The 24,990-nt window shown below is 40.0% G+C and overlaps 1 protein-coding gene across 18 annotated transcripts in view; it reads right to left on the reverse strand.

Annotated features, from left to right (window-relative positions):
* Positions 1-24,799, reverse strand: part of LOC141763568 (MAP/microtubule affinity-regulating kinase 3-like) — a 37,614-nt gene extending 12,815 nt beyond the window's left edge. For 7 of the 18 annotated variants that reach the window (XR_012593091.1, XR_012593090.1, XM_074628010.1 and 4 more), the window contains exons 1-11: positions 24,656-24,798; positions 20,955-21,025; positions 19,474-19,530; positions 17,025-17,261; positions 15,903-16,043; positions 13,304-13,403; positions 9,374-9,486; positions 9,009-9,156; positions 7,006-7,217; positions 6,504-6,607; positions 2,558-2,830 (exon numbers count right to left, since the gene is read on the reverse strand). Coding sequence is in view for 16 of the 18 variants with exons in the window: in XM_074628010.1 (XP_074484111.1) it covers positions 2,558-2,830; positions 6,504-6,607; positions 7,006-7,217; positions 9,009-9,156; positions 9,374-9,486; positions 13,304-13,403; positions 15,903-16,043; positions 17,025-17,261; positions 19,474-19,530; positions 20,955-21,025; positions 24,656-24,674 (1,475 nt within the window). In the remaining 2 variants the exon portion in view is untranslated. Of the gene's footprint in view, positions 1-2,557; positions 2,831-6,503; positions 6,608-7,005; positions 7,218-9,008; positions 9,157-9,373; positions 9,487-13,303; positions 13,404-15,902; positions 16,044-17,024; positions 17,262-19,473; positions 19,531-20,954; positions 21,026-24,655 lie in introns of all 18 variants that reach the window. The other 11 variants (XM_074628016.1, XM_074628014.1, XM_074628018.1 and 8 more) reach the window with 5 other exon arrangements.
* Between the last annotated feature and the right edge of the window lie 191 nt (positions 24,800-24,990).

Below are 24,990 nucleotides of genomic sequence, written 5' to 3' on the forward strand. Positions count from 1 at the left end.
CATGTTTCTACAACAGAATCAGACAAAGAAACAGTGAAAATGGTGAAGGAGGAGTGAGAGGAAGGGTAGGGGGGGGGGGGTAATGAGGAGTCTGAATGAGTGAACAAAAATGTGGTGATTGGAATCATCAACAGCGACGAGGCAGATCTGTTTTCATTGATTACTATCAAATGATTTCAATTCCTCATTTTAGGTCAGTCATTGCAGGAGTGATGTCGCTGGCTGGCGCCGCCAAATCCAGAGCCTTTAAATGTGTCTTATCTCATTTTATAATTAGGGCCGCAATTAATTATTGTTTTCATTGTCTGCTGATTATTTTCTTGATTAACTGAATTACCGTTTGGGATTTAATACGCCAGAAAAAAACAGCCAATCACAGTTTCCTACAGCCGGCAGCGGAAGAAGTACTCAGATCTTTTACTTAATAAAAATTTGAAATAAAAGTAGAAATACTTTGTTACAAGTAAAAGTCCTGCATTCAAAATTTTACCTGAGTAAAATTATAAAAGTATTAGCATCAAAATATACTTAAAAAGGACTTAAAACATTCCTTTTTAGCAGAACTTATGAATTTTAATTAACCTTCGCTGGTTGCTGCTTTTATGATCTTATTTTTTTATGATGTTAGCTTTTATCAGTTTTTTATATTGATGCTTTTACCTTGTAGCACTTTGAGATTTGTTTCAAATGTAGTGCGCTACAAATAAAATGTATTATTATTATTATTATTATTATTATTATTATTATTATTAATAATAATAATAAAAAGAAAAAGTACTCATTATGCAGAACAGCTCATTTCAGGATCATATATCATATCACTGTGCAATATCAACATTTCATATTAATATTTGCAATAATGTGAACCCAAACATTCAATCAGTCTATTTTTTATATCCTGTTTTTCATTATTTATTTACTATATCTTTATTTTTTACTTGCTTATTTACTAGATCTTATGCGTCTCGTTGTTTGCACTGTCTCCCTTTGCTGCTGTAATCCTGCAGATTTCCCCGCCGTGGGGCTAATAAAGGATTATCTTGTTTTATATAATTGGATTATAATTATTGATGTATTAATGTGTTCATCTCTTTAATGTTGTAGCTGGTAGAGGTGGAGCTCATTTAAAGTACTTAACATACCGTCAGGTAGCTTAACCTATAATAATATATTAATCGTTTAAGAAATTTCTCATGTAAAAATATCAGAAAATGCCGTTTTCAGCCTCTCAAATATGGAGATTTCCTGCTTTTCTCTGTTTTATATCATATTAAACTGAATATTTTTTGGGTTTTGGACAAAACAAGATTAGGGATCGACCGATATGTTTTTTTCAGGACCGATACCGATTATTAATAGTCAAGGAGACCGATAACCAATATTTTAAACCGATATACATTTGCAGTAAAAATGAAAATCTTGGTGTCAAAAATGGGAATAACACAAAACTTCGTTGAAATGCCTTAAAGCATATGTTTAATTAAAAGAGAACTTTTCAATAGTATCTTAAAATAATAAGGTCAGGAAGCTCCCAGCTTATTATAAAGTTAAATGAACATTTTAATAAATAAATAAATAAAGAATATCTCTCTGAAGTTTTATAAAGTGTAAAAATAAATAAAACTAGCAAAACTTGATATTTAAAGACCTTTATCTTACACCTTGGACTTTGACAAACTGGGAAGGACGTTTTTCACTATTTTCTGACATTTTATAAACCAAACAATTAATCGACTAATCTAGAAAATAATCGGTAGATTAATCAACGATGAAAATAATCGTTAACTGTAGCCCTAAAGTAAAGTATCTCAAATTTGTACTTGAGTAAATGTACTTCGTTACTTTCCACCACTGAGTAAAACCCAAAGCTATGTCTTCAAATGTTTCGTCAAACCAAAAATCCAACACCTTAAGATATTCAGACGTAAGAAAAGCAGCCAATAAGGTGATTTATTTTATTTTTGCCTAAATTATTTATTCATTGAGAGTCCTTTCTGCTTGTGATCAGACGGTGCGAAAACTGCTTCCAGATTTAGAACCAAAGGAAACCAGCTGAAGGTGATTTTGCCATTTTATATCTTAATTTTTAACGGCATGAAAAGATTTCTTTGTGACTATTATGCAAGAAAATTATCAGCAAACATCTAACTGGGCTTTTATAACCAGCATCAATATCACATATTCCATTAAAAAACAGAGGTCAAATTGAGGCTCGTTCAGAGAGGCTTGTGGTTTGTGGTTTGTGGTTTGTGGCGGACGTCCAGGCAGCGACAGATAAACAATTTAGACTTAAGAATAAATCACATCGTACAGGACAGTGAAGTGTTCCCCCAGCATGTAATTAATCATCCTTAACGCTACAAGGCACTGCGTTGATTGGCTTCTAACTCCAACAGACAGTCACAGGAGATTAAACTGTACAGAGCAGAGAGGGCTGGAGTCTATCCACTTCCTGTTTCACACTTTACATCAATAACTTGATTTTTAATTGAGTGAACAGGAAGCGAGCTAAACCCCAGCCCCTTTGGTCGCTTCACGGACGTGTTTCCTCGCCTACCTGCGGGTGAGTTTGGAGGTGAGTTTGGAGAAGAGGTTGCTGGTTCCACGGCTGCGGGTCTGAGAGAGAGGGGTGGCGTCGTGGGAGAGGGTGGGCGAGGCCGGCGGCCCGTTGTACGTGGCCGTGCGGCGGTCCCTCAGCTGACCGCCGTGGAAGGTGCTGCGACTGGCGGTGCCCCGCGGGAAGCGGAGGCGGTCGGGCGTGGTGGCGTTGGCGATGCTGTTGATGGAGGCCACCGGGTTCCTCTGGCCGGTGGGCGACGCCGCGACACTGCTGAGGTTGAGGAAGGAGAGTGGAGACAGTTATGATCGGAGTTTAATCAACAAAACAGTTTTTCCACTGCAGACGTGTTCACTTTATTGGTAGCTAATATTCTATTCATTAATGTGTCCAGTAAGTGTGACGGAGCAAACTAATTTAGTATATTTTATAGTTTCAAATGTCCTCTGCAAGATTTATCCCCAAAATAAAAACACCAATGTTTACAATGTTTATAAAACTGCAATGGAAAAACCCGTATCGTCACCGGTTACATCACATTTCCCTCCTTGTCTTTAAAAGCTTGTTATTCCTACGTGGATTTCTAATGGTGCCATGGGGGTTTGAAGCGAATGAATCTTGCATGTTAGATGTCTGCAGGGTAGGAAATTAAATAAAAATGTAAATCATCCAATCACATTAGCTGGTGGATTCACACTTTGAAAAGACAGTTTTGTTTTTTCAAAAGTTTATGCTCCTTTTAGACCAAATAGTTTTATGAGCTTTGGAGCCACAGGAATTAAATCCGGAGCTTAAAAAGCCTCCTGTGCACACTCCTATTTGTGCTTCCACCACATCTAAAATATTGTGCAGATTAGGATTAAATTAAACTGGCGACAGATAAAAAAAACCCAAAAGATCAATTTCATTGTGTCGTTTGTTTTAACTACTGCTGTTCGACTCTGATATTTGAATGGAGGTGGAAAAGGAGACTGAAAACTCCAGAGCATCCGTCTCTAAAGTAGGATATGATGGAGGATATGCTGTGTCGAGGTAAAGCGGTGAACGTATTCTAAATATAGCGTACACTTAAACTGATATTCACTTTTTTAGGTGTCTAAAATCCGTTTTGCTGCAGTACATTGCTTTGCTCCTGTGCTGGTACTTCTGTCTGTTTCTCCAAACTAAGGACATGTCGACTGTCATCTACTGTAGGTAATACGCCCACTAAGGATAAGTACCTCATACAACCCCACTTAAAAACACCCAAACTATCCCTTTAAAGACTAAGCAAGTGAACAAGAGAAAGAAAACTTCTGGCAGAGGTTCACTTTCACTCTTTATCTTGCTCTTCCTACACTCATTGTGAAGCCAAACTACAAATAACTTTGGTTTTAATGACAATAAATATCACAACAAATGTCCACAACTCATCCTAATAGTGGTGGTTTACTGTGTGAATGAAGCTGGACACAAGTTGTAGTTTTGAGGTTTGCATTTCATTAAATCAGTGACGTTTAGCACTGCAAACTCTGCTTCTGGAGCTGCTTGGATAGCTCCAGAACAGGGACTTTTGGTGGCCAGAAACCACGACGAGGGTCCACCTTAGACCCCGGCTCCTTCATACAAAAGGATAAAGCTTTCAGAGTTGCTAAAATGTTTCTTGTGCCCCTTGAAAACAGGCTATAGCCGAGGTAACAAGACCAAAACACCTCTAAATAAAATGTCAATGAGGGAGATTTCTTGCATAAATCCACCAGCTAAAGATAATTTTAGAAGAGATTGTAAATGTCGATGTTAATTTCCCACCCTGAGCATCAAGCTCCTGCCGTGTACAATGAGAGGAGTGAGTTGTGTCCTTGATCAGTTAGAGTCTAAACAAACAGACGATGGAGTCTGAGGGACAGCAGCGGAGCTCGGCTCATCGTGGCCGTGGACCAGAGCAGGTGGAGGGGGGGTCCAGACGGAGAAGATCAGGGGTCAAAGTTCACAGCAGAGGATGGAGAGGAGAGAGAGATCAGGAGCTGAGCTGTGAGAGAGTTTTGTTATCATCTGCAGCGGAGACTCGAGGTCCTCCGGGTCATGGTCGGCAGAGGGAGATGATGCAAACGTGGAAAAATATTATCACACAGAGTTTTAAGAGCTCGTTCATCAAAGCGAGGCAGCTTGATTTCAGTGTGACGATACATATTTTTCTCTTCTTTTATCAGTGTCTGAAATCAACTCCCACCATGTTCCACGTGCAGGTGAAAGGATTTGGTTTTGGTGGATAAATCGCTGAAGTTCATCTGCTGCAGTGATACTTCCTGTGATGGACTTCATGCACTCTGTTGTTTTTTTATTCTAATATTTTCTTCTGTTGACCAACGTTTACTCTGCGACTGTAAGAAAATCAAATAGAAGTTACTGTACACCTGATTCTGTATTTAAAAGGCTAATTATTGGTTGTTTGTCTTTGTCTATTATGTTTTGGGCTTTTTTTCAAGCCTTCATTTATAGGACAGTGGATAGTCTCACCTCGTCAGGCTGCTGGCGTTTGTAGCATGACGTAAATTTATGGGGCGCTCCCATCGCGGTGAATTCAAAAAAGAAAAAACATGAACATAGCGGATGTGACGGTTGCTTGCCGTCTCATGCGGTTGGCTTGTCAATACTGCGGTTATTGGGACAACCCAAAACATGGATTTCGTATTTCTTTCCAACATAAGATTGAGATGTCTTCTGCAGTTGTTTTGAAACATTGCATGGACGAAAGACGTGTTTAACAAGGAGAACGGTTCAACGTTACATAACAATGATGAAAAAATGTTTGTTTAGCGGGTTAGTTTTTGTTTGTAGGGAAGAAAATGAGCCATGCACATGTTGAACAGCTGCAGAAGCATGCAGTGAAGCCTTTCTTTTACACCCAGGAGGACAACGAGTGGCTCTGATCACAGTTCATCACTGCAGCTCAGCACTGTTTGTAGGTAAATTATTCTCATAAGTCTTTTCTTTTACCTGCTCGTGGCAGATGCGAAGATACATTTCAGACACTGACAACCAAAAACAAGCTGTTTTCCTCTCTGTTCTCAGCAGGAAATGGTGTCCATGGTTAAGTTGAGGGGTTACAGAGCGTGAAGCTGGCTGGATGTGGTGTGGGTTAGCGAGGGGCCAAACAGGAGCTGAGACATGAGAGGAGACAGACGAGGGGGGGTTGTTGTTTGGAGGCCCTGCCGTCTTACTTGGGCGAGCAGTAGTCCAGAGCGTAGTAGGAGTGGGGCAGCGTGGCCCAGCCCGCCTGGCCAACGTACAACGGGCCGACGTTTTGATACCTCAGCCGCACCGAACTGGACGAGGCACCGAACGCGGCGGCCGCAAAGCCAGAGGAGGGGCTAGTGGCACAAGCCATCTCAGTCATGCTGGTCATGCCGAGATGAAAAGAAACACCCCCCCACCCCACCAACCGAAACCACAAACACACAGGCAGAAATGAAAAAATAAGATGATGAGAAAAAAAGAGAAAGTAAATACAAGAAAGAAAGAAGGAATAGAAAGAAAAGAAAAGGATGAAATAAAAACCTCTTCTTGGTTCGTCTGGATTTTCTTTCAACAATAAAATGAAACTATTAAGAGTTCAACCAGTTTGAGTTGAGAAGGCCGACGTTGATATTTCTGTACGTCCATATTTACCGGCCTTCAATTTGACCACAATCATGTTCATAATGAGGAGTTTTGCATTCTTGTTGGGGAGAAAAAAAAGCTCTAAAGCAGCATTTAGACCACAAGACTGGCAGAGGGAAGCACTGACTGACTGACTGCTGGTGAAAGAATAAAAAAATAAACATACTGGCTTCCACAAAAATGTACAGGCTCAATAAAGTCATTAAAAACTGAACAGAAGGAAGTAAAAGCTCTGTGTCTGCTGTTCTCTCTGCGTGCTGACACAGATTTTCTTGATGAAACCAGGTCAAAGACAACAAACTCTCACCTGTTCTCCTTCCCGTTGGGGATGACGGAGAGGCGGTCGGCGTTGTTTCTGTCGCTGCAGACGTACGTGTTCCTCCGGGTCATACCTGCCGATGCAGTGATATTCTGCAGAGAGAAGCACAGGTGATACTAGATCAATACACAGTTCCACTGCTACCCATTTGGGTTCCCTAGGCGTGATTGCTTTGTGGTTACCAGTAATAATCAGTATTTATTAAAACAAAAAAATCTATAGATAAGAAAAAGCAGGAAGCACAAGCACAAGACAAATAAAAATATGTGTATCATTATATTTCACTTGCAGTTTGAAGCTTTCTAGATAATAATATATAGTAATATATTTGATCTGTAGAGAACGGCGGCTTTTAAATCATTAGTTTTTAAGGTCTGCGAGGAGATAACTGATCTGTGTTAGAGCTTGTTTTTGTATTACAGCTCTGTTAGACATATTTTAGGAACAACAGGACACAGCAGTTGAATAAGTATTTGTTGATGTGACTCACGCTCGGGCCGGTGGTGGCGCCTTTCCTGCGGTCGGGGATGTCGGCCTTGTTGGGGTTGTTGGCGTTGCCCAGCAGGGGGCTGGCGGGCGGAGCCCCGCGGCTCCCCGGGGTGCCGGGTTTACGAAGCTGGACGTCCTCCTTGGTGCTGTTCTCCGCCGTGGTGGTCTGACTCCTCTTTGGATGAGACATCCCCGGAGGGACGTTCTGACCGACTGCAGAGACAGAAAACAGGGAGACAGATGTGAGACGCGTGACTCAAAGAAGCTGTTTGGACCTCCGGCTAAAAGACTTTCAAGTGTTTTTTTTATCTAAAATGAGACCTACATTTGGAAAAAGAACAATTCTGACACAAACTGACTGAGCACATTATCATCAGCACATTAAGGTAAAAATATCTGCCTCTGAATGCTCTAGGTCTCTAGTCTGATCCATCCATCCTCTGAATGCTCTAGGTCTCTAGTTAGATCCATCAATCCTCTGAATGCTCTAGGTCTCTAGTCTGATCCATCCATCCTCTGAATGCTCTAGGTCTCTAGTTTGATCCATCCATCCATCCTCTGAATGCTCTAGGTCTCTAGTTTGATCCATCCATCCATCCTCTGAATGCTCTAGGTCTCTAGTCTGATCCATCCATCCTCTGAATGCTCTAGGTCTCTAGTTTGATCCATCCATCCTCTGAATGCTCTAGGTCTCTAGTCTGATCCATCCATCCTCTGAATGCTCTAGGTCTCTAGTCTGATCCATCCATCCTCTGAATGCTCTAGGTCTCTAGTCTGATCCATCCATCCTCTGAATGCTCTAGGTCTCTAGTTTGATCCATCCATCCATCCTCTGAATGCTCTAGGTCTCTAGTTTGATCCATCCATCCATCCTCTGAATGCTCTAGGTCTCTAGTCTGATCCATCCATCCTCTGAATGCTCTAGGTCTCTAGTTTGATCCATCCATCCTCTGAATGCTCTAGGTCTCTAGTCTGATCCATCCATCCTCTGAATGCTCTAGGTCTCTAGTCTGATCCATCCATCCTCTGAATGCTCTAGGTCTCTAGTTTGATCCATCCATCCTCTGAATGCTCTAGGTCTCTAGTCTGATCCATCCATCCTCTGAATGCTCTAGGTCTCTAGTCTGATCCATCCATCCTCTGAATGCTCTAGGTCTCTAGTCTGATCCATCCATCCTCTGAATGCTCTAGGTCTCTAGTTTGTGGCTGTAAAGTTTCATGAGGCTGTGATTATCCTAGAGGTCACCACAGGTCATTTTATACAGTGAGGTCAAGTTTAAAAAAAAAAATTATCTCACTACAATGAAATGTCTCCTATGGGGACTAACATCATCACAAATGAATACAGTTGGGCTCATTGGATTCACAAGAGTCTCAGCTTTACAGTGATACACAATGTATGTAATTTAAAGACTGTTTATGGACCCCAGTATGCAGAATTATTCAAACACATAATTTATAGAATAGGCCTCTGAAAAGTGAACCTGCTAAAGCCTCTGAAAGATAGTTCAGTCGATCGGGATCGCGGGTCTCAGGAGGTTAATCGAGCAAATAATTTGCAGCTTAATTGATAATAAAAAGAAGCATGTGTTGCAGCCCTACATGGGTCGAACTGTAATTGAACATATTGTCGTTTATGCGTCAAGAAAAAAGTACAAAACTTAAAACAACCGTGGCGTTCTTTAAGAGCACGGTGAGTAATGTCTGTTAGAGCCGGAGCTTAAAGACTTCTCAGTGCTGCTATTTAAGCTGCAGATCCAACAGAAAGGGACGTTATTGACAAAGCATTATATCACAGTGGACGGCACCGAGCTATGCAAATAATCTAAAGGTTAAAGTGCCGCCACCGCGTGACGGTGGTTTGATTTTAAGTGCTTTTATCAGCCTGACAAAGAGCTACTGACAGAAAACAACCTTTATTAGGAGGGAAAGGCACGACGCAGCTTTTTTTTTTAATGTTTGATATTTTATTTCCAGACGTCTCGTAGGCCGTGTCCTCCTCACCTTGTTCGCTGTAGCGTCTCTGTTTGTGGTTGGACGAGACACTCCTCTGGACTTTGAGGTGCGATGGTGACTGGCCGTTGAGCTCGCTGTTGGGTCTGGGTTTGGCCAGAGAAAGGTTGCTGCTGGACGCCGACTCGCTGGGCTCCAGCTGGGAGGACAGATGGACACATTAGAGTCAAAACATACAGAACACGGACACCAGAGTGATTAATAATGAGTATTGGGATGTAACTAAGTATATTTACTCAAGTATACATTTGAGCTACATTCTGCCTTCTGCTCTGGCAGTAAAGAGTTGTAGAACTACTGTCCTGTATTGAAACCAGGTTTATTGTGCTGTACTGCCACCAGGTTGGTGTTCGTACCTCGGAGGCCTTCCTGCCCAGCAGCAGGTAGGTGGCGGTGATCTCGTCGTACTTCATCTTGGCCAGAGACTCCTGGATCTCCTCCAGGTTGTAGCCCATCCCCACCATCACATCTGCACAAGACAAAACACAAACAAACGCTCATTTAAAAAAAGATTACAACCAGCAATTCAACAAAGAAAAATCTACACACAATAAATGACTGGAAGCTCGAGCGGTTTCGTCCACTATGTGACAGAAAAAAACGCTCCTTGATGTTTGAAACATGATTGATCTCCCTAAAACCCAATAATTATTTTAAGACTAAAATTATCAAGTATTAATAATTGTGAATAAAAATGTATATACTTCAGATTGAATCTCTGTGTCTTTGTCTTGTTGTTTATATGTAATTTGTTCTCGGGATATATACACATATATATATATATATATATATATATATAAAGCCTTCGTATGACGCACAGACACACAGATACTAAATGTTTAAAGCTTTAAACATTTAGTATCTGTGTGTCTGTGCGTCATACGAAGGCTTTCACCTTTTCATCTCAAGACTACGCAGCCTATCAATTTTTAAAAGACCTCTTTCCTTCATCTAAAAACATACTGGAGAACATCTTCTAATGGAGACTAAAGGTGTGAAGATGAGTCACGACGAGCAGGTCGGCGTCTTGTTTTCACCAGAAGATTAATCTGATTTTAAGATCAAACTCTTTATAGAGTAGTTTGTTTTTAACCACATACAGTTTATCTGTTCCTGCAGCTCCTTCAAAGCCTCGCTGGGATGTTAACAGTAAAGAGTGGAAGCATCGCAGCATTTCTGGGACTCTTTCCACTTCACACAAATCACGTTTTATATTTTTCATCAAATCAGTTAGTTGTTCATTTTGATAATTTATTAATCGGTTTGAGTAATTTTTTAAAGAAGAAAAAGTCTAAAAGTCTAAGTTTATATTTGCACTCATCCGACTTGGTATTGCAACTAGTGCTGGGCGATACAGCCAAATCTTTGCTTTGGTATCTGTCATAACCGGCAATCCCAACAGCACGACTTCTACATTTAGACTCCTGCACCTTTTGAGCAAATATTCTATAAGTTTAATGTTTTCATATACCCTATAAATGAAAATGACTCATCCTGTCCGACAGACTCTTCTCGGTGTCGGGGTGGAAAAGCCTCTCCGGCAGCGCTCAGATCATCACGTCACACTAGAAGACTCTCCAGCGAAAGCCGCGCTAATGCCATTATTCTCGCTGGGTTAACAGCTCTCCTCTGCAGCTTCTGACTGACTGACTGACATCTTCTAAATTTAGTGGAATTAAATCTATCCACACCAACGTGGAAGTAATCCACCTCAGCAGACAAATTTAAGTTAAAAAAAAAAATAACACACCCACGCCGTGATTTTAAGAAACACCTGTCTATTCTATACCTAGACTTGTAAAAACTGTCAGCTCAGGAAGAGAGAACGGAGGGTGAGAAACCGGCTCCGTCTCCTCAACCAGGCAGAATCTGTGATAATCATCTTTCTTCATCCAACTCTTCTCTTTCTCACTTTCACCCTCCTGCTCCCCCTCAACACTTCTTCTTCTGCGTGTTCTCCTCAAAATGTGCACACAAGTCCTCGTCTTCAAAGCAAACATTAATAGATATTTTTATGATCAGATTCTGATTAGATTTAATAATATTCCAACTAAAAAGCTGCATGTTTTAAGCCCATTTTCAGATGGAATACACGACATTGCTTTCTTCATCAGTCTGTTAAAGGAACGGCTTTTTGGAAACTGTTACGTAAATGTTGGTTTCAGCTTTATTCAGACACGACAGCAGCTGATGATGATGACGTCTCTCTGCTGGAACACAGCGCCAAGTTAAAAGTTATCAAGAGAGTTTCCTGATCTCTCCCAGGCAGCTTCAATGATACATTTTTGAACTTATTTCGCCATTAAAAGACTTAATTAATGTACACTAATATATTTTAAAATTCACTATTTAACATAATTAGAAAGCAAATTCTGCAGCAGTGCATAAGCAGAGAGTGACAAGATGTTAAGTTGGGACTCATTTATTCCCATTTGCTCCTGTGCAAAAAATACTTCTATAAAAAATAGTTTGTCCCTGTTGCCATAAAATACCTTAATTAGTAAGTACAGCTATCTCAGCTCCTTTTTAACCTTGATTCAGTTGCACCTGCTGTTCCTTTTCATGTTGTTTCTATTGTGTTTTTATGTAAATGTATTTTTAATGCATCCTGTCTTTTATTAGCAGATTTTGCACATGCAATCAAAAGACAAATTTCTGCCTTTTGCACGCAAAAACTAGACAGTTAAGTAATTTTTATTCTCTTTATGTTCAAGGCGTTTTGCTGGAAATTGGAAATATAGAGAAGCAGAGCTGGTAAGATGGCTCTTTTTTCCTGAATCACAAGAGGGAAATATAATTTTTACAGCCTGAGCTGACACAAGAAGAATCTCCTCCAAGGATACCATTAAATAATATTCTTTATCGATTAATCTGACGATGATTTAATCATTCGGTCCAAAAAAAATGTCAAATAAAATAGTGAAAAATGTCCATCACAGCTCCCCAGAACTAAAAGTTTATAAAGTTTGACTTTTACTATCATAGAAAACTAGCAATAATTCACTGGTAATTTTAAAAATAAAATAGTTGCAGATTAATTTCCTTAATAAACTAAAAAAATCAATATCAGTTTAAGTGTACGCTATACTTAGAATATTTTCTCCGCTTTAACTTGACGTCAGACCGCCCTTTCTGACGGGGATCTAAAGCTGTTGTGTCTACGCTCTCTTCAAAGCCACCAGACTCCATTGATAAAAACAGTATTTTTACCTCACAAAACACGGGGGTTGCTGGTCTACCGCTGCCTCGATCGGCTGGTTTGTTTGTGTTATTGTGTCACTTCGGTTAATCTGAACTAACCCTTTAAAACACCAAAATCATTCAATAACACAAACAAACCAGCCGATCGAGGCAGTGGTAGACCAGCAACCCCTGTGATCTGAGAGGTAAAATTGTTGTTGAAGACAGCGTAGATAACAGCCTCAGTTCCCCGTCAGAAAGGGTCGTCTGACGGCGAGGTAAAGCGGTGAAAATATTCTAAATAAAGCGTAGACTTAAACTGGGAGCGTGCCGACCGTCATCTCCTGTAGGTAATACACTCACTGTGGAGACGTACCTCATACAACCCCACTTCAAAACATCTGAACTATCTCTTTAAATCTCTCCCTGTGTATTGATCTTTATGTTATTCTGACAGTATTCAATTCAGACCTGTGCTTAAAGTGCTTCAGAAATTACGTTTACGTTAACAAGATGCACGTGCGGTTTCTCCAGGTATTGTTCACGTCTCGACAGTTTTGAAGCATTTTGTCGTGAGAGACTAAAATATGAAGTTTTTGTATTTGGGAAAAAAGTTTGAAATGCATTATTTAGGATTCAGGGATTCCTCAGCAACATTCAGACAGCTTTTCTTTTTACTCAGCACTGACTGGGTGAAGGGGAGTTTGCGTCAACACATGTGCACCGACAGCCAACCCCAGCTGCTGTTACATAAGAGTCCCCTCCACCCCCCGTTAACAGCTCTCATCCAGGGCTCGATGGGGAAGCTTCTCCCTCTCTCTCTCTTCCTCTCTTATTCTCTGTTTGCATGCAGCAGCTCTGCTCCTGTTTACTTATTCATCATCACGTTTCATCTTTTCTTTTAAAGCTCCTCAGCGCTGAAATAATGAGACCGGCTTTGTGTTGAGGAGCTGTGACCTCGTTAACGTTTAAACGCCTCACACGGTTTTCTCAACGAAACCTACAGATTGTTACTGTGATAGAAAGGAAAAGGAGGTATTTTTCTAATTATATAACAGAGTATCACAGTCAATAACACATCATCAGTGTTGTTGTTTTATATTTACCTATTCTCTTCTGATCCGTGATGTCCAGCTCTGGTTCAGTGTAAGGCTTGAGCTCGTCCTCTTCAAATCCTGCATTGATCCATCGATCCTTCATGATTTGCTGCAAAGCAAAGAGAAGACAGTTAAGAGCTCGACTGATACTGGATTTATACTGATATTGATATAATACAATAATGTGAGAGCTGCTGGAAGTGATGAAATCTTAAAACCTGCCTATTCAGCAAGGCTTTTGATTAATAATGGTTTATAGACATTATACATTATTTTAATAATTTATTGTATTTAAGTTGTACAACTTTATTCTATTTTATTTATTATACACTTTAATGTATTTAAGATGTAACATTTTATTATATATATATATATATATTTTTTTTTTATTCATCACTTACTCTATTGTATTTAACTTGTAAAATGTGACTATATTTTATTATTTTATTCACTTTATTGTATTTAAGCTGTAAAACTTATATTTTATTAATCACTACTTTATTGTATTTAAGTTGTACAATTTTATAAATCACTTACATAATTGTATTTAAGTTGTTAAATTGTATTCTTTTTTTATTTTATTAATCACTAACTTTATTCTAATTAAGCTTTACAAATTTTTATTAATCACTTTATTCTATTTAAGTTATACAATTTGATTATTTTTATTGTTATGTTATTGCTTGCATTTGCTCATGTCAAGGCGTTTTACTGGAAACTGGAGATATAGAGAAGCAGTGCTAGTGTAATTACTCTTTTTCCTGAACCATAAAGGGAAATAAATTTTTTTACAGACTGGGCTGACATGTGAAGAATCACCTCTAAAGGATACAACTAAATGGTTATTTTCTTTATTGATTAATCTGCCGACGATTTGATCGTTCAGTCTAAAAGAAAAAGTGAAAAACATCCATCGCAGTTTCCCAGAACTAAAAGTGACGTCTTTAAATCACAGAAGTACAAAGTTTATGAGTCTATCTTCATGGCGCCTTCGCCATCTACAATCTCATCATCGACATCAGAAACTATAAGGACAAAACACGCGCAGCCCGAGCCGACCAATCACAGTCATTCTGGTCCCAACGGCGGCATCTTCAAGTTAAATTTATGAAGCTACCTGCAAAGACTCCGTAAATACTTAATGCACAACTATAAATCCCACTTACGACAGACACTTCTGAGACCAGCTACATGTTAATAACCTGCAGGAAGGTTTTGGTAAAGTACTGTTTTATAGCATGTTTCACTTATCCCCGCTGTATCCCCATTAAACCTCGATCATTATTCTGCCCGGTAACATCCATATTGTTCAGCGCTGCATCTCATTTGTTTGCACCTTTATTTTTAATCCACAGCTGATCAATTGCTCTCCGGGGGGTTTTAATGACAGACAGAGCCAAACTAATTATCGCTGGACGTAACCGGAGCTTCTGCCGTAATCCAGGGCATCATGTGGCATCTGAGGCCGACACATGTGACCCCTCAGAGTCCAGCCAACGACGTTTAGTTTAATCCACTTACATTACAAGATGCAATAATACTGTTTCCATGAAGCGATGCAAACCAAACCTCTTTGATTAGATGGCCCATTTAAAAACCTTTAAACCTGATCCAGTTTAGAGCTCACGTGCCAAAAATAATCTTTAAAAGAACTGATGTTTTATATGTTAATGATATACTGCTGGGTGTCAGGCAGGGCTGCAGCTAAGAAGAGACGATCATTAACACTTATGACAATGTGATCACCGCTCTGATTGATCCGTGGAACGATTCTCTCTCCCGTCCTTCCTACATCAAACACGACTATTTTAATCTCAGCAGACGCTCGAAAAGAAACACAACGTCTAAATATTTCTAGTATTATCGGATTATTAATTGTGGAAAATTAAACAATGATGTTTTGTATCTGTCAGGACATTTTGACATGTTATGAACTCTGATATTACTCGTAGCATCGAGCCACAAAGCCAAAACGTGTTAAATATAATTTAATAAATAAATAACATGGTTCTTTATTTGACTGGCATGAAAATATAAGACTCAAGTAAAGTACAAGTACCTCAAAATTGTAGTAAATGTACTTAGTTACATTCCACCTCTGGTGACATGCAATAAAGTTCCCACAGCTGGAATCGAACCGGCGGCGTTGCAGTCGTACGGCAGCGCTGTAACCATTCAGCCACAGAGGCACTAAAGTGATTTTTGCATTAATTGCCTATATTGATATTGGCCAATACGGTCATGAATAAACCTCCTTTTCAACGGTACGTTCCACTGATAACGACTCAGACTCGACTACGCTGGTTCTATGTGGCGCCCTGAACGCTGTGAGGAACCCTCGACTCACAGACGAAGGCAGAGAAAGTGAACAAGAAAGACAATTTTGGTTCAAACACAAGAATGACGATGCATTATTCATGGTTACAACATCAGAAAGGAGGCGGAGAGTGTGGGCCGGGGCGCACGCAGAAAACAGGACGCCGTGGGCGTCAGAGGAGATGATGCAGGAGGAGGGTGAGGAGGAGGAGGAGGGGAGGATAGATGACATTCTCCGATGGTGCAGACGTGCTGGGGGGGGAGTGAGATAAGAACTGAGAGGTATATTTACATTTTCTGCGTCCTCCCTCACCTCGAGAGTACCCCGCTTGGCCGGGTTGAGCACCAGGAAGCGCTTGAGGAGGTTCTCGCAGTCCGTGGACATGTAGAACGGGATGCGGTACTTCCCTCTGAGCACACGCTCACGCAGCTCCTGCAGGGGGAGGACGCCGACAACCAGGATGTTAGAAAAACACGCGTCACATTTTTTATGTTACTGAGCACCTGAAGAAATCAACACGTGGATGTCAGTTTCATGCTGGAAGAAGTGTGACGCCCCGAAGCAGATAGCAGCTTCTAATAACTCGTTAATGTCTACTCACATTTGCTAACGGCATATCTAAGAGATAAACACTGAAGCAGCTTGAAGTGGCTCTGATGTCTGATTTCACTAATCATCTCACTGCTAAACAGTCCTGAAGTTTTGTTACTACAACTTTGACAATACACTGTATAAACACGTTTGGACTGATCAAACAGATCCCCCCCATCCATGAGAACATTCAGAGGGTATATAACTTAAACTTTGCAAGGAAAATAAGTAAATAAATAAACATAAATATACAAATAATGTAAAATAATCCTAGTTAAAGAAAAAAATAAAATAAACAAATAATTTAAAATAATCATAAAGAAAAAATAAAATAAATAAATAAATATAAATATACAATAATGTAAAATAATCCTAGTTAAAGAAAAAAGAAAATAAATAAATACATATAAATATACAAATGAGGTCAAATAATCCTAGTTAAAGAAAAATAAATATAAATATACAAATTGTTTAAAATAATCTTAGTTAAAGAAAAAAAAGAAAATAAACATAAATATAAACATAATGTAAAATAATCATAAAGAAAAAAAATATAAATAAAATGCTAAATAAATGAGGGATCTTTCCAAGGCTTGTAGTATATTTTACATATTTTATTATAAGTTTCTATTTTATATTCATGACTCGACTTTTACAGTAAATATTTTTCTCTTACTTTGTTTATTTTGACCGTTAAGCACCAAAACACAAAGGAAAATTCCTTATAGGTGAAAACCTACTTGGCAGTAAACCCGTTTCTACATTAGGCCATTACATATACTGAATGTTAACTGCAGTACACCCACACCCTCACCAGCCTACCTTGAGGTTCTGTCCGTCGAAGGGCAGCGAGCCGCTGACCAGCGTGTACAGTATGACGCCCAGACTCCAGACGTCCACCTCCGGCCCGTCGTACTTCTTCCCCTGGAAGAGCTCCGGCGCCGCGTACGGCGGAGAGCCGCAGAACGTGTCCAGCTTGTTGCCCATCGTGAACTCGTTGCTGAAGCCGAAATCTGCGATCTTGATGTTCATGTCTGCGTCGAGGAGCAGGTTCTCCGCCTGAGAACAGACACATGAACATCCGTACATTTAATATACTGAATATCAGCTCAGTCAACGGGTCTTCCTCAAAGATACCTTTTAGTTTTATTAAATCAGTTTCACAGTCAGTGTTGGGATTAAAACTAAAGATTAGCAGGATTAGCTGTAAATCTGACAGAAAGTATTAATGAGGATTATTAAGATATTTCAGGAAAACACAGTGAGTTTAAGTTAAGTAGTTTCCAAAACATTACCTCACCTGAAGAATAGCTAGCTAAAATTAATTAACCTCTTTAGAATCGTGATAATTTTACACTAATGAAAGGTATTATTTTTTAAAGCAAAAGGTAAACTAACAAACAATCTCCATAATCAATTAATCATCATTTATTATATTCAATAATTGATGAAAGGAAAAGTTTTATTTTAAAGTTTTTTATTTACTTTCCAAAAAAGTATTGATTGATTGATTGATTGATTAATTAACAAATGACTCAAAACTGTAGTCTGTTGTTTAACTAATTGATAAAATCATTTCAGCTTTAATTAGCTCTTGTTCATATTCATATTATGATCTGTTTGCTATAATCTGATCTATTAACACACAGTTAACGTCTTCTTTGTGAATGAAAAGTGTTCAAACGGAGGCGAGGATTTCAACTCAAACATCTGCTCACATGCAGCTGGAGGCCAACGACTAATTAGGAGGCTGAAGCAAAGAGAGCAGAAGAAGATGAAGAAGAAGATGAAGAAGAAGAAGAAATCTTCCACTGAGCCGAAGGACTGAACCCACGAGGGGTAAACAACACTCGCTGTAACGTGGCTGACCGTAATCAAATCAAAAACACATTTAATGTCAGTGGGTGACGCGGCTGAAGCCACGAGAGGGATTGTGGTTCATTTGGCGGTTAACCGTGTTCATCATCATCATCATCATACGCTTCTCCACCATCACACCTGTGACATACGGACGCCTGCCCTCATTAAACACACACGTATCTGCTGCATACGTAAAGCAGGCCGCTCTGGCGTCTCCCTCCTCATGGATCATTCATGAAGCTCGACTCAGGAAACAGTTTAGACGTGCGGCAGATACACGCCGAGCGACTCCCACCGACGCCGAAATAAAAATACACAAGCATCAATATTAATACTCGAAATGGAGGCGGTCCATTCACACTACGGCGACGTGATGAGGTGTGGTTACGCCTACTCTGTGGCGTCATGATGCTGCGTTTTAAAACGAGGTGTTTGTACAGCGAAGAGGATGAAGTCAGAAAAGGGGCAAAGCGGAGCCTCATTAGAGCGTTTCTGGATGAAGAGTACAGAGTGGTCACTGGGAATATGGGAGTTAAAGATGAGTCATAAAAGACGTAACGCTGACGTCAGCTCCGTGACCTTTCTATCCGTTATGAGTCAGACGTAATTATCCTCAGAAGGTGGAGACACTTCGCACACTTAAACTCTTCATAAGACGACAGATAAACATGAATACACCTAGAAATGTTTAATTTTAGCTCAATAAAGCAGATCGGAGAGGTGGAAAGTAACTAAGAAAGTACAAGTATCTTACAAATTTTACTGAAGTACAGTACTTGAGTAAATCTAACTTGAGTATTATAATATATTAAACATCCAAAATAAACAGATATTTAGTTTAGCATCACAGAAGACAGCAAGAAAACCAACAAATGTTCCATGTTTGAGAGGCTGAAACCAGTTTATTTAAATAATTACTTAAAACTATTATTGACAGTTGATTGACTAACCAATTACTCAATTAGACTAATTATACTTAATTCAAGTTTAACATCTTCTTGTTGTACTTGTGTTTTCATTTATGCTTATAATCTATATTTTTATTTACTGTTACTCATGTTTCAGTTCATGTTACAATATAATAACGAAATCTGAAGAGTACTTGCCAAAATTGTACATGTATGTACAATATAAAAACCATTGGAAATACACGTTTAACTCTTAATAACCCAGAACTGTTCGGTCTCTAGATTGAGGTAAAGTTTGAAGTTTGTTGTTTCAATTGCTTTCATTTCCCAAAAGGTTTGAACTCCAGAGATCACGGTGATGTTGTTTTTGATAAGTGCTGCACACGTTGCTCTTTTGAACAACCCATTCAAATGCATTGTGGGTGATTGAAGCTTCTGTCAAGAGCAGAATAAAAGTTGGTAATTGTCAGCTACCAGCCGGTGTGGTGCGTCTCTGAACTCACCTTGAGGTCTCTGTGAACAATGTGCTTCTGGTGGCAGTACTGCACCGCCGATACAATCTGTACGAGGGAAAAAAAGACAAGCGAGAGTTTAGGTTAAACGTCTGCTGCTGTTCTGTTCTCATGACTGTGATAAAGGATGTGGTGGAGGAGGAGGAAGAGGAGGAGGACGAGATGTGGTCGACAGGAAAGATAACGCAGGTGGTGCTGAAGACACCAGGAGGGTGAGAGAGAACGGGTTTCCTCTGTGCAGAACATTGATCTGTCTCTCAGTCCAGGTAGCAGCCTGCACTAATGCTGCAGAAAGACTTTACCAGTATTTAAAGGCACACAGGGGTCCTACATTCACAAAGATCACTCATTACATTTAGTTTAATTCATCTTTGTTTTGAATCAGCTCCAAATTAAATAGGTGTTCAGTGCGGTAATAAAACATTATGAATGTAAAACTGAAACATCCACACCTTTACTTAGTACATGTTATTGCACAATCATACACATTTGTTTTGCTCCATTTTCAACTTATGCTGAAACCAATATTTCCAAATACACTGCTGCATTTTGAACCTTATTTTAAGTCATATTTGGTGCAAAGATTTGTTAATCAGCAGGACTGTGCGACAGTGTCAAAGTGAAAGCAGTGCTCTGTTGATTTAATAATAGTTTTGGTACCGTTTTATTTTGCTTTTTGCTTCTAGAAGATGCACTTTCACTAAGTACCAGTCTTATTTTTAAGCAAATATTTGTACATTTGCAGGAACGTGAAAGCAGAGCTCTGTTTATTTAAATGTGAAATTGCAATCAAAATATTTTGTCCCTAAAAATCAATGACTAATCGTGATCTCAATATTGATAAAAAAATAATCTTGATTATCATTTTGGCCATAATCGTGCAGCCCTACTTCTCAGAATGATGATTCCTTTAATTGTTTATTATATGAAATGGTGGAAAATAGTAAAATAACGAGTTCCTAGAGGCCAAAGTGAAGTCTTCAAATTGACACACAGTTCAAAACACATAAATATTCAATTAACAATAATATAAATACGGAGAAAAGCAGCACATTTTCAAATTTGAAAAGCTCAATCTAACAAATGTTTGGCATTTTCGCTTGACAAATGACTTAAAACATTTATTGAAATTGTTGCAGATACATTGTCTATTGTTTGATTAACTGACAGCAACAGAAAAGTATTAAGACATTTCTTAATTTGCAGATTGGATGTCTCTTAAAGCTCTAAACCGTCCTTTTAAAACACAAAATAAGTTCAGTGTTTGCCCCGTTTCTTGTCGTCAAACGTCGTCATTGAGAGGTGAGCGATGGGGAAAGAGGTAAGTTTGGACGTTTCTCATCCGTCTTTAAGACAGCAGAGACGTTTCTGTCCCAGAAGCAGGACGGAGGACGGCGACCTGTCTGAGGCAGAGCCGGGAGCAGAGGTGTGAAACCAGAACACTGCAGGGGGAGAGAAAGCTGGGTGGGTACCTGTCTAAATTTAGCCCTGGCCTCCTTTTCCTTCATTCGTCCATGTGCAACCAGGTAGTCAAACACCTCTCCTGCAGAAGAGACGCAGAAACAGAGAGAGAGAGAGAGAGAGAGAGAGAGAGAGAGAGAGAGAGAGAGAGAGAGAGAGAGAGAGAGAGAGAGAGAGAGAGAGAGAGAGAGAGAGAGAGAGAGAGAGAGAGAGAGAGAGAGAGAGAGAGAGAGAGAGAGAGAGAGAGAGAGCGAGAGAGAGAGAGAGAGAGAGAGAGAGAGAGCGAGAGAGAGAGAGAAGAGAGAGAGAGAGAGAGCGAGAGAGAGAGAGAGAGAGAGAGAGAGAGAGAGAGAGAGAGAGAGAGAGAGAGCAATGAATGAGAAACCAGAGAATAAGGAAAAGTGAGTCACAACTTCTGAGAATACGCAGATAAGAATAACTTCACAATGAACTTTTCGGAGCAGCTGGCCTGCACCGTCACCCATGTGCATGGTTGGAGGGTGTTTGTTGACCATATTGAGGCGAGCTTCGGTGCTGCTTCCTCCACACTGAGCGTCTCCCGGAGGCACAAAGCTGCTGCCGAGCTCGGCAGCGCACCCTTCCCATCGGCCCCCACACTTCTGCACACTTCCAGCCAAAACGTGACTACACTCGCTCGTGTGCTAATTGAACTCTGCCGTACATATGTGTGTGTGTGTGTGTGTGTGTGTGTGTGTGTGTGTGTGTGTGTGTGTGTGTGTGTGTGTGTGAGGCGAAAAGAGGAACTAAACAAAATAACAAGCAACAAAAAAGAAAAAACGCCTCCCCCACTTTTCCTGAATCCTCGAAGCCCTCCCACTCTCAGCGCTGACCTGCAGAGGCGGTCGGCGTGTACGTTTCTGCTCTTCAGAGCTCCAGAAAAGCAACAATTCATCGCTGCTCTGTGACTCAACCGCTGCAGACAGAAAGCGGCAGCGAACGCTTTGCATGTCGGAGCTAAAAGGGCACCGCGTGTGCTGCACATGGGGACGAGATTATGGAACAAAGCTGGCAAAAGTGTAACCCAGAAACGCATGCCCTTAAAAACAAGAGAGACACTCGAACTCTGGATCATGTACGAATGTGAAACAGGAAGTTAAACATATGTTTAAAACATTTTCTGGCAGCAAGACATTCCTGAATAATTCAATAACGCTGAGGCAACTTCTTGAGCCACATTGCCTCACAGAGATGCCCCCGTTGTGATACAACTGGCCCTGATCCAGGACCACATACTAACATGGCCCTGGATACTGATGCTAATCACCGATACCAGTACAAATTGTTTTACATACCAAGCTTGTATTTTTATCTCACTTTTATACCTACGCCAACGATATTTTGGAAAGCATTTATTTATAACTTCTCATGCTGTTGTCTATATGTATAGTAGGGCTGTCAATCGATTGAAGTCGCAATTAATCATACATTTTTTATCTGTCCAAAATGTACCTTAAAGGGAGATTTGTCGAGTATTTAATCCTCTTATCAACATGGGAGTGGACAAATATGCTGCTTTATGCATATGTTTATTATTGTAAATCAATTAACACAAAACAATGACAGATATTGTCCAGAAACCCTCACAGGTACTGCATTTAGCATAAAACAATATGATCAAATCATAACATGGCAAACTGCAGCCCAACAGGCAACAACAGCTGTCAGTGTGTCAGTGTGCTGACTTGACTATGACTTGCCCCAAACTGCATGTGATTATCATAAAGTGGGCATGTCTGTAAAGGGGAGACTCGTGGGTACCCATAGAACCCATTTACATTCACATATCTGGAGGTCAGAGGTCAACGGACCCCTTTGAAAATGGCCATGACAGTTTTTCCTCGCCAAAATTTAGCACAAGTTGGGAGCGTTATTTATCCTCCTTCATGACAAGCTAGTGTGACATGGTTGGTACCGATGGATTCTTTACGTTTTGTAATTTCATATGATGCCAGTATCTTCACTCTAGCTTTAAAACTGAGCCAACTACAACCTAAAAATCGCAAGTTGAGTTAATGAAAAAACTTTTCAAAAACTGAAAACTGAATATCCGAATAGTCGAATATTTGGGTCCATTCTTACTTTAAACTTGCCTGACGTTATTTCTCCACGGTTTACAGGTCGGCGAGAACATTTCCTAACATCCGGTGAGTTTGCATTTTCAATTTTCTTCAAATAACAAATTTCATGAGTTCCTATGAGAGATCCGTGCGGTCCTGGATCCCACGCCAGACAGAGATGAAGGGGTCGCCTTGAGATTCTGCATGAATTCCAAGAAAATCGAAACCAAACTGAGAGAAATATTAGATTTACTTCATTTAAAATCTAATGCAATTTGGCGCCTGATCAGAGTTTCCATCTCGGCGGATGTAATGTGATTTGGTCTTTCGGCGAGCGGGTCTTCACAATTTGCCGTCTCTTTGCTCGGCTCAGCGGCCCGAATGTGACCTTTCACAGAAATCAATGACGAGATGTGACTTTTAGGGGTTCTGTATCTGTGTATGTGATGCTGCATTCAATGAGAAATTACAAGAAGCTTTCGCTGCAAGAAAACTCACGGGAGAGAAATTAAAGATTTCTTTGCTTCTTTTTTTGTTTTGTTTTAATCTTCTTTGGGTTGCAAAGCTTTAAAGATGGGCTCTCTGACATCGTGCACCCAATGACATAACAACGAAAAGCCTGTTCCTGTCATATAACAAATAGTCAAAGTGTTTGTCTTTCTACATATTTGTACGTCATTGGAAGCTTTTCCGGGAAATGTTTTTCTTAAATTTGCAACGTTAACGGGCATCGCTCCTTAATCTTCTTCATTTGTTGTAACACAAAATCACTTACTAATTTACCGACTCGTCACTCAAACAGATTCACAGTCAGGTGTGTGGAGCTACAGAGGAGGAGGAACTACATTCCTCACGTTTCACCAAGTGGAAGAAGTGCGTTCATATTCGCACTTTGTTTTTATCTACCGAGGCCAAACGTAGAGCGTAAAAACGTTTACAATTTCTTGACTTTTTTCACATTTTTTTCAATTTTCCAGCGTATCCACTTTTTTTATGTGCAAATTGAACACTCTAAAAAAACTCTACGTCTGATCAGGGCCTGAATGTGTTTCCATCCACCTATTTTTATGAGCATTTTCTATTGATACACTTCCAATTTATTGCCAACTTAAGACCAAATTACATCGTCATCTCCAGTAAATGTTCTAGAAAATAGATATGAAACAATGGACCCGCAAAATAAACTGTTTTATCTGTGTTTTGTTGTGAAAATGCTGATTTCATGCTTCATGTTATGGACTTAACTTCAGATTTGTGTTCTTCTACGTTTGTTCTTTCAGGTGGAAGTAGAAGAGTCTGCAGACTATATGCAGCTCTCAGTGTGTATAAATTATTAACGCACACATTTATCAAATTTTGGTGTTAATAAATCATACCCGGGACGTTGGGAGCAGCGCACAGCGTTCACATTTCTACCGACTATATCTGCTCTTCTGTATGGCAACTGTTCACATTATACCTTAGCATGTGCAAACACAGTAAGTCGTTTCATGTTTGCATTTCAGTGTGAGGATGGCAGCTTCCTTTTTGGATTGGGGGTTGTATGACGCATATCTGAGTCAGACAGGTTTGACATGTTTGAGGTTACATACTGTAGATCTCAGTTTACTGCAACAGTTTTATTTCCGTCTCACCTCCGCTGGCGTACTCCATCACCAGGTAGAGCGTCCTCTCCGTCTCAATCACTTCAAATAGCTTGACTAAAGGAGGGAGAGAGAGAGAAGAGAGAGAGAGAGGAAATTATAAATTAAATTACGTCTAATGATTGAGGAGATTCAGACAGAGCTGGTAATGAATTCATGGACACAAAAAGTGTTTGCAAACAGACACCTAGAGAGAGAGAGAGTAGAGGGAGGAAGTGAAGTCACGTGGATCTGGTCTGTGTGTCGTGACCACGTAAGAAGCCGAGTTTAGCAGCACTCGATATTTACTGTACAGTCCAAAAGCTGCAGTGTGTTCAGCTCCGAGA

This window comes from Sebastes fasciatus, assembly GCF_043250625.1.
Source record: "Sebastes fasciatus isolate fSebFas1 chromosome 15 unlocalized genomic scaffold, fSebFas1.pri SUPER_15_unloc_1, whole genome shotgun sequence".
NCBI lineage: Eukaryota > Metazoa > Chordata > Actinopteri > Perciformes > Sebastidae > Sebastes > Sebastes fasciatus.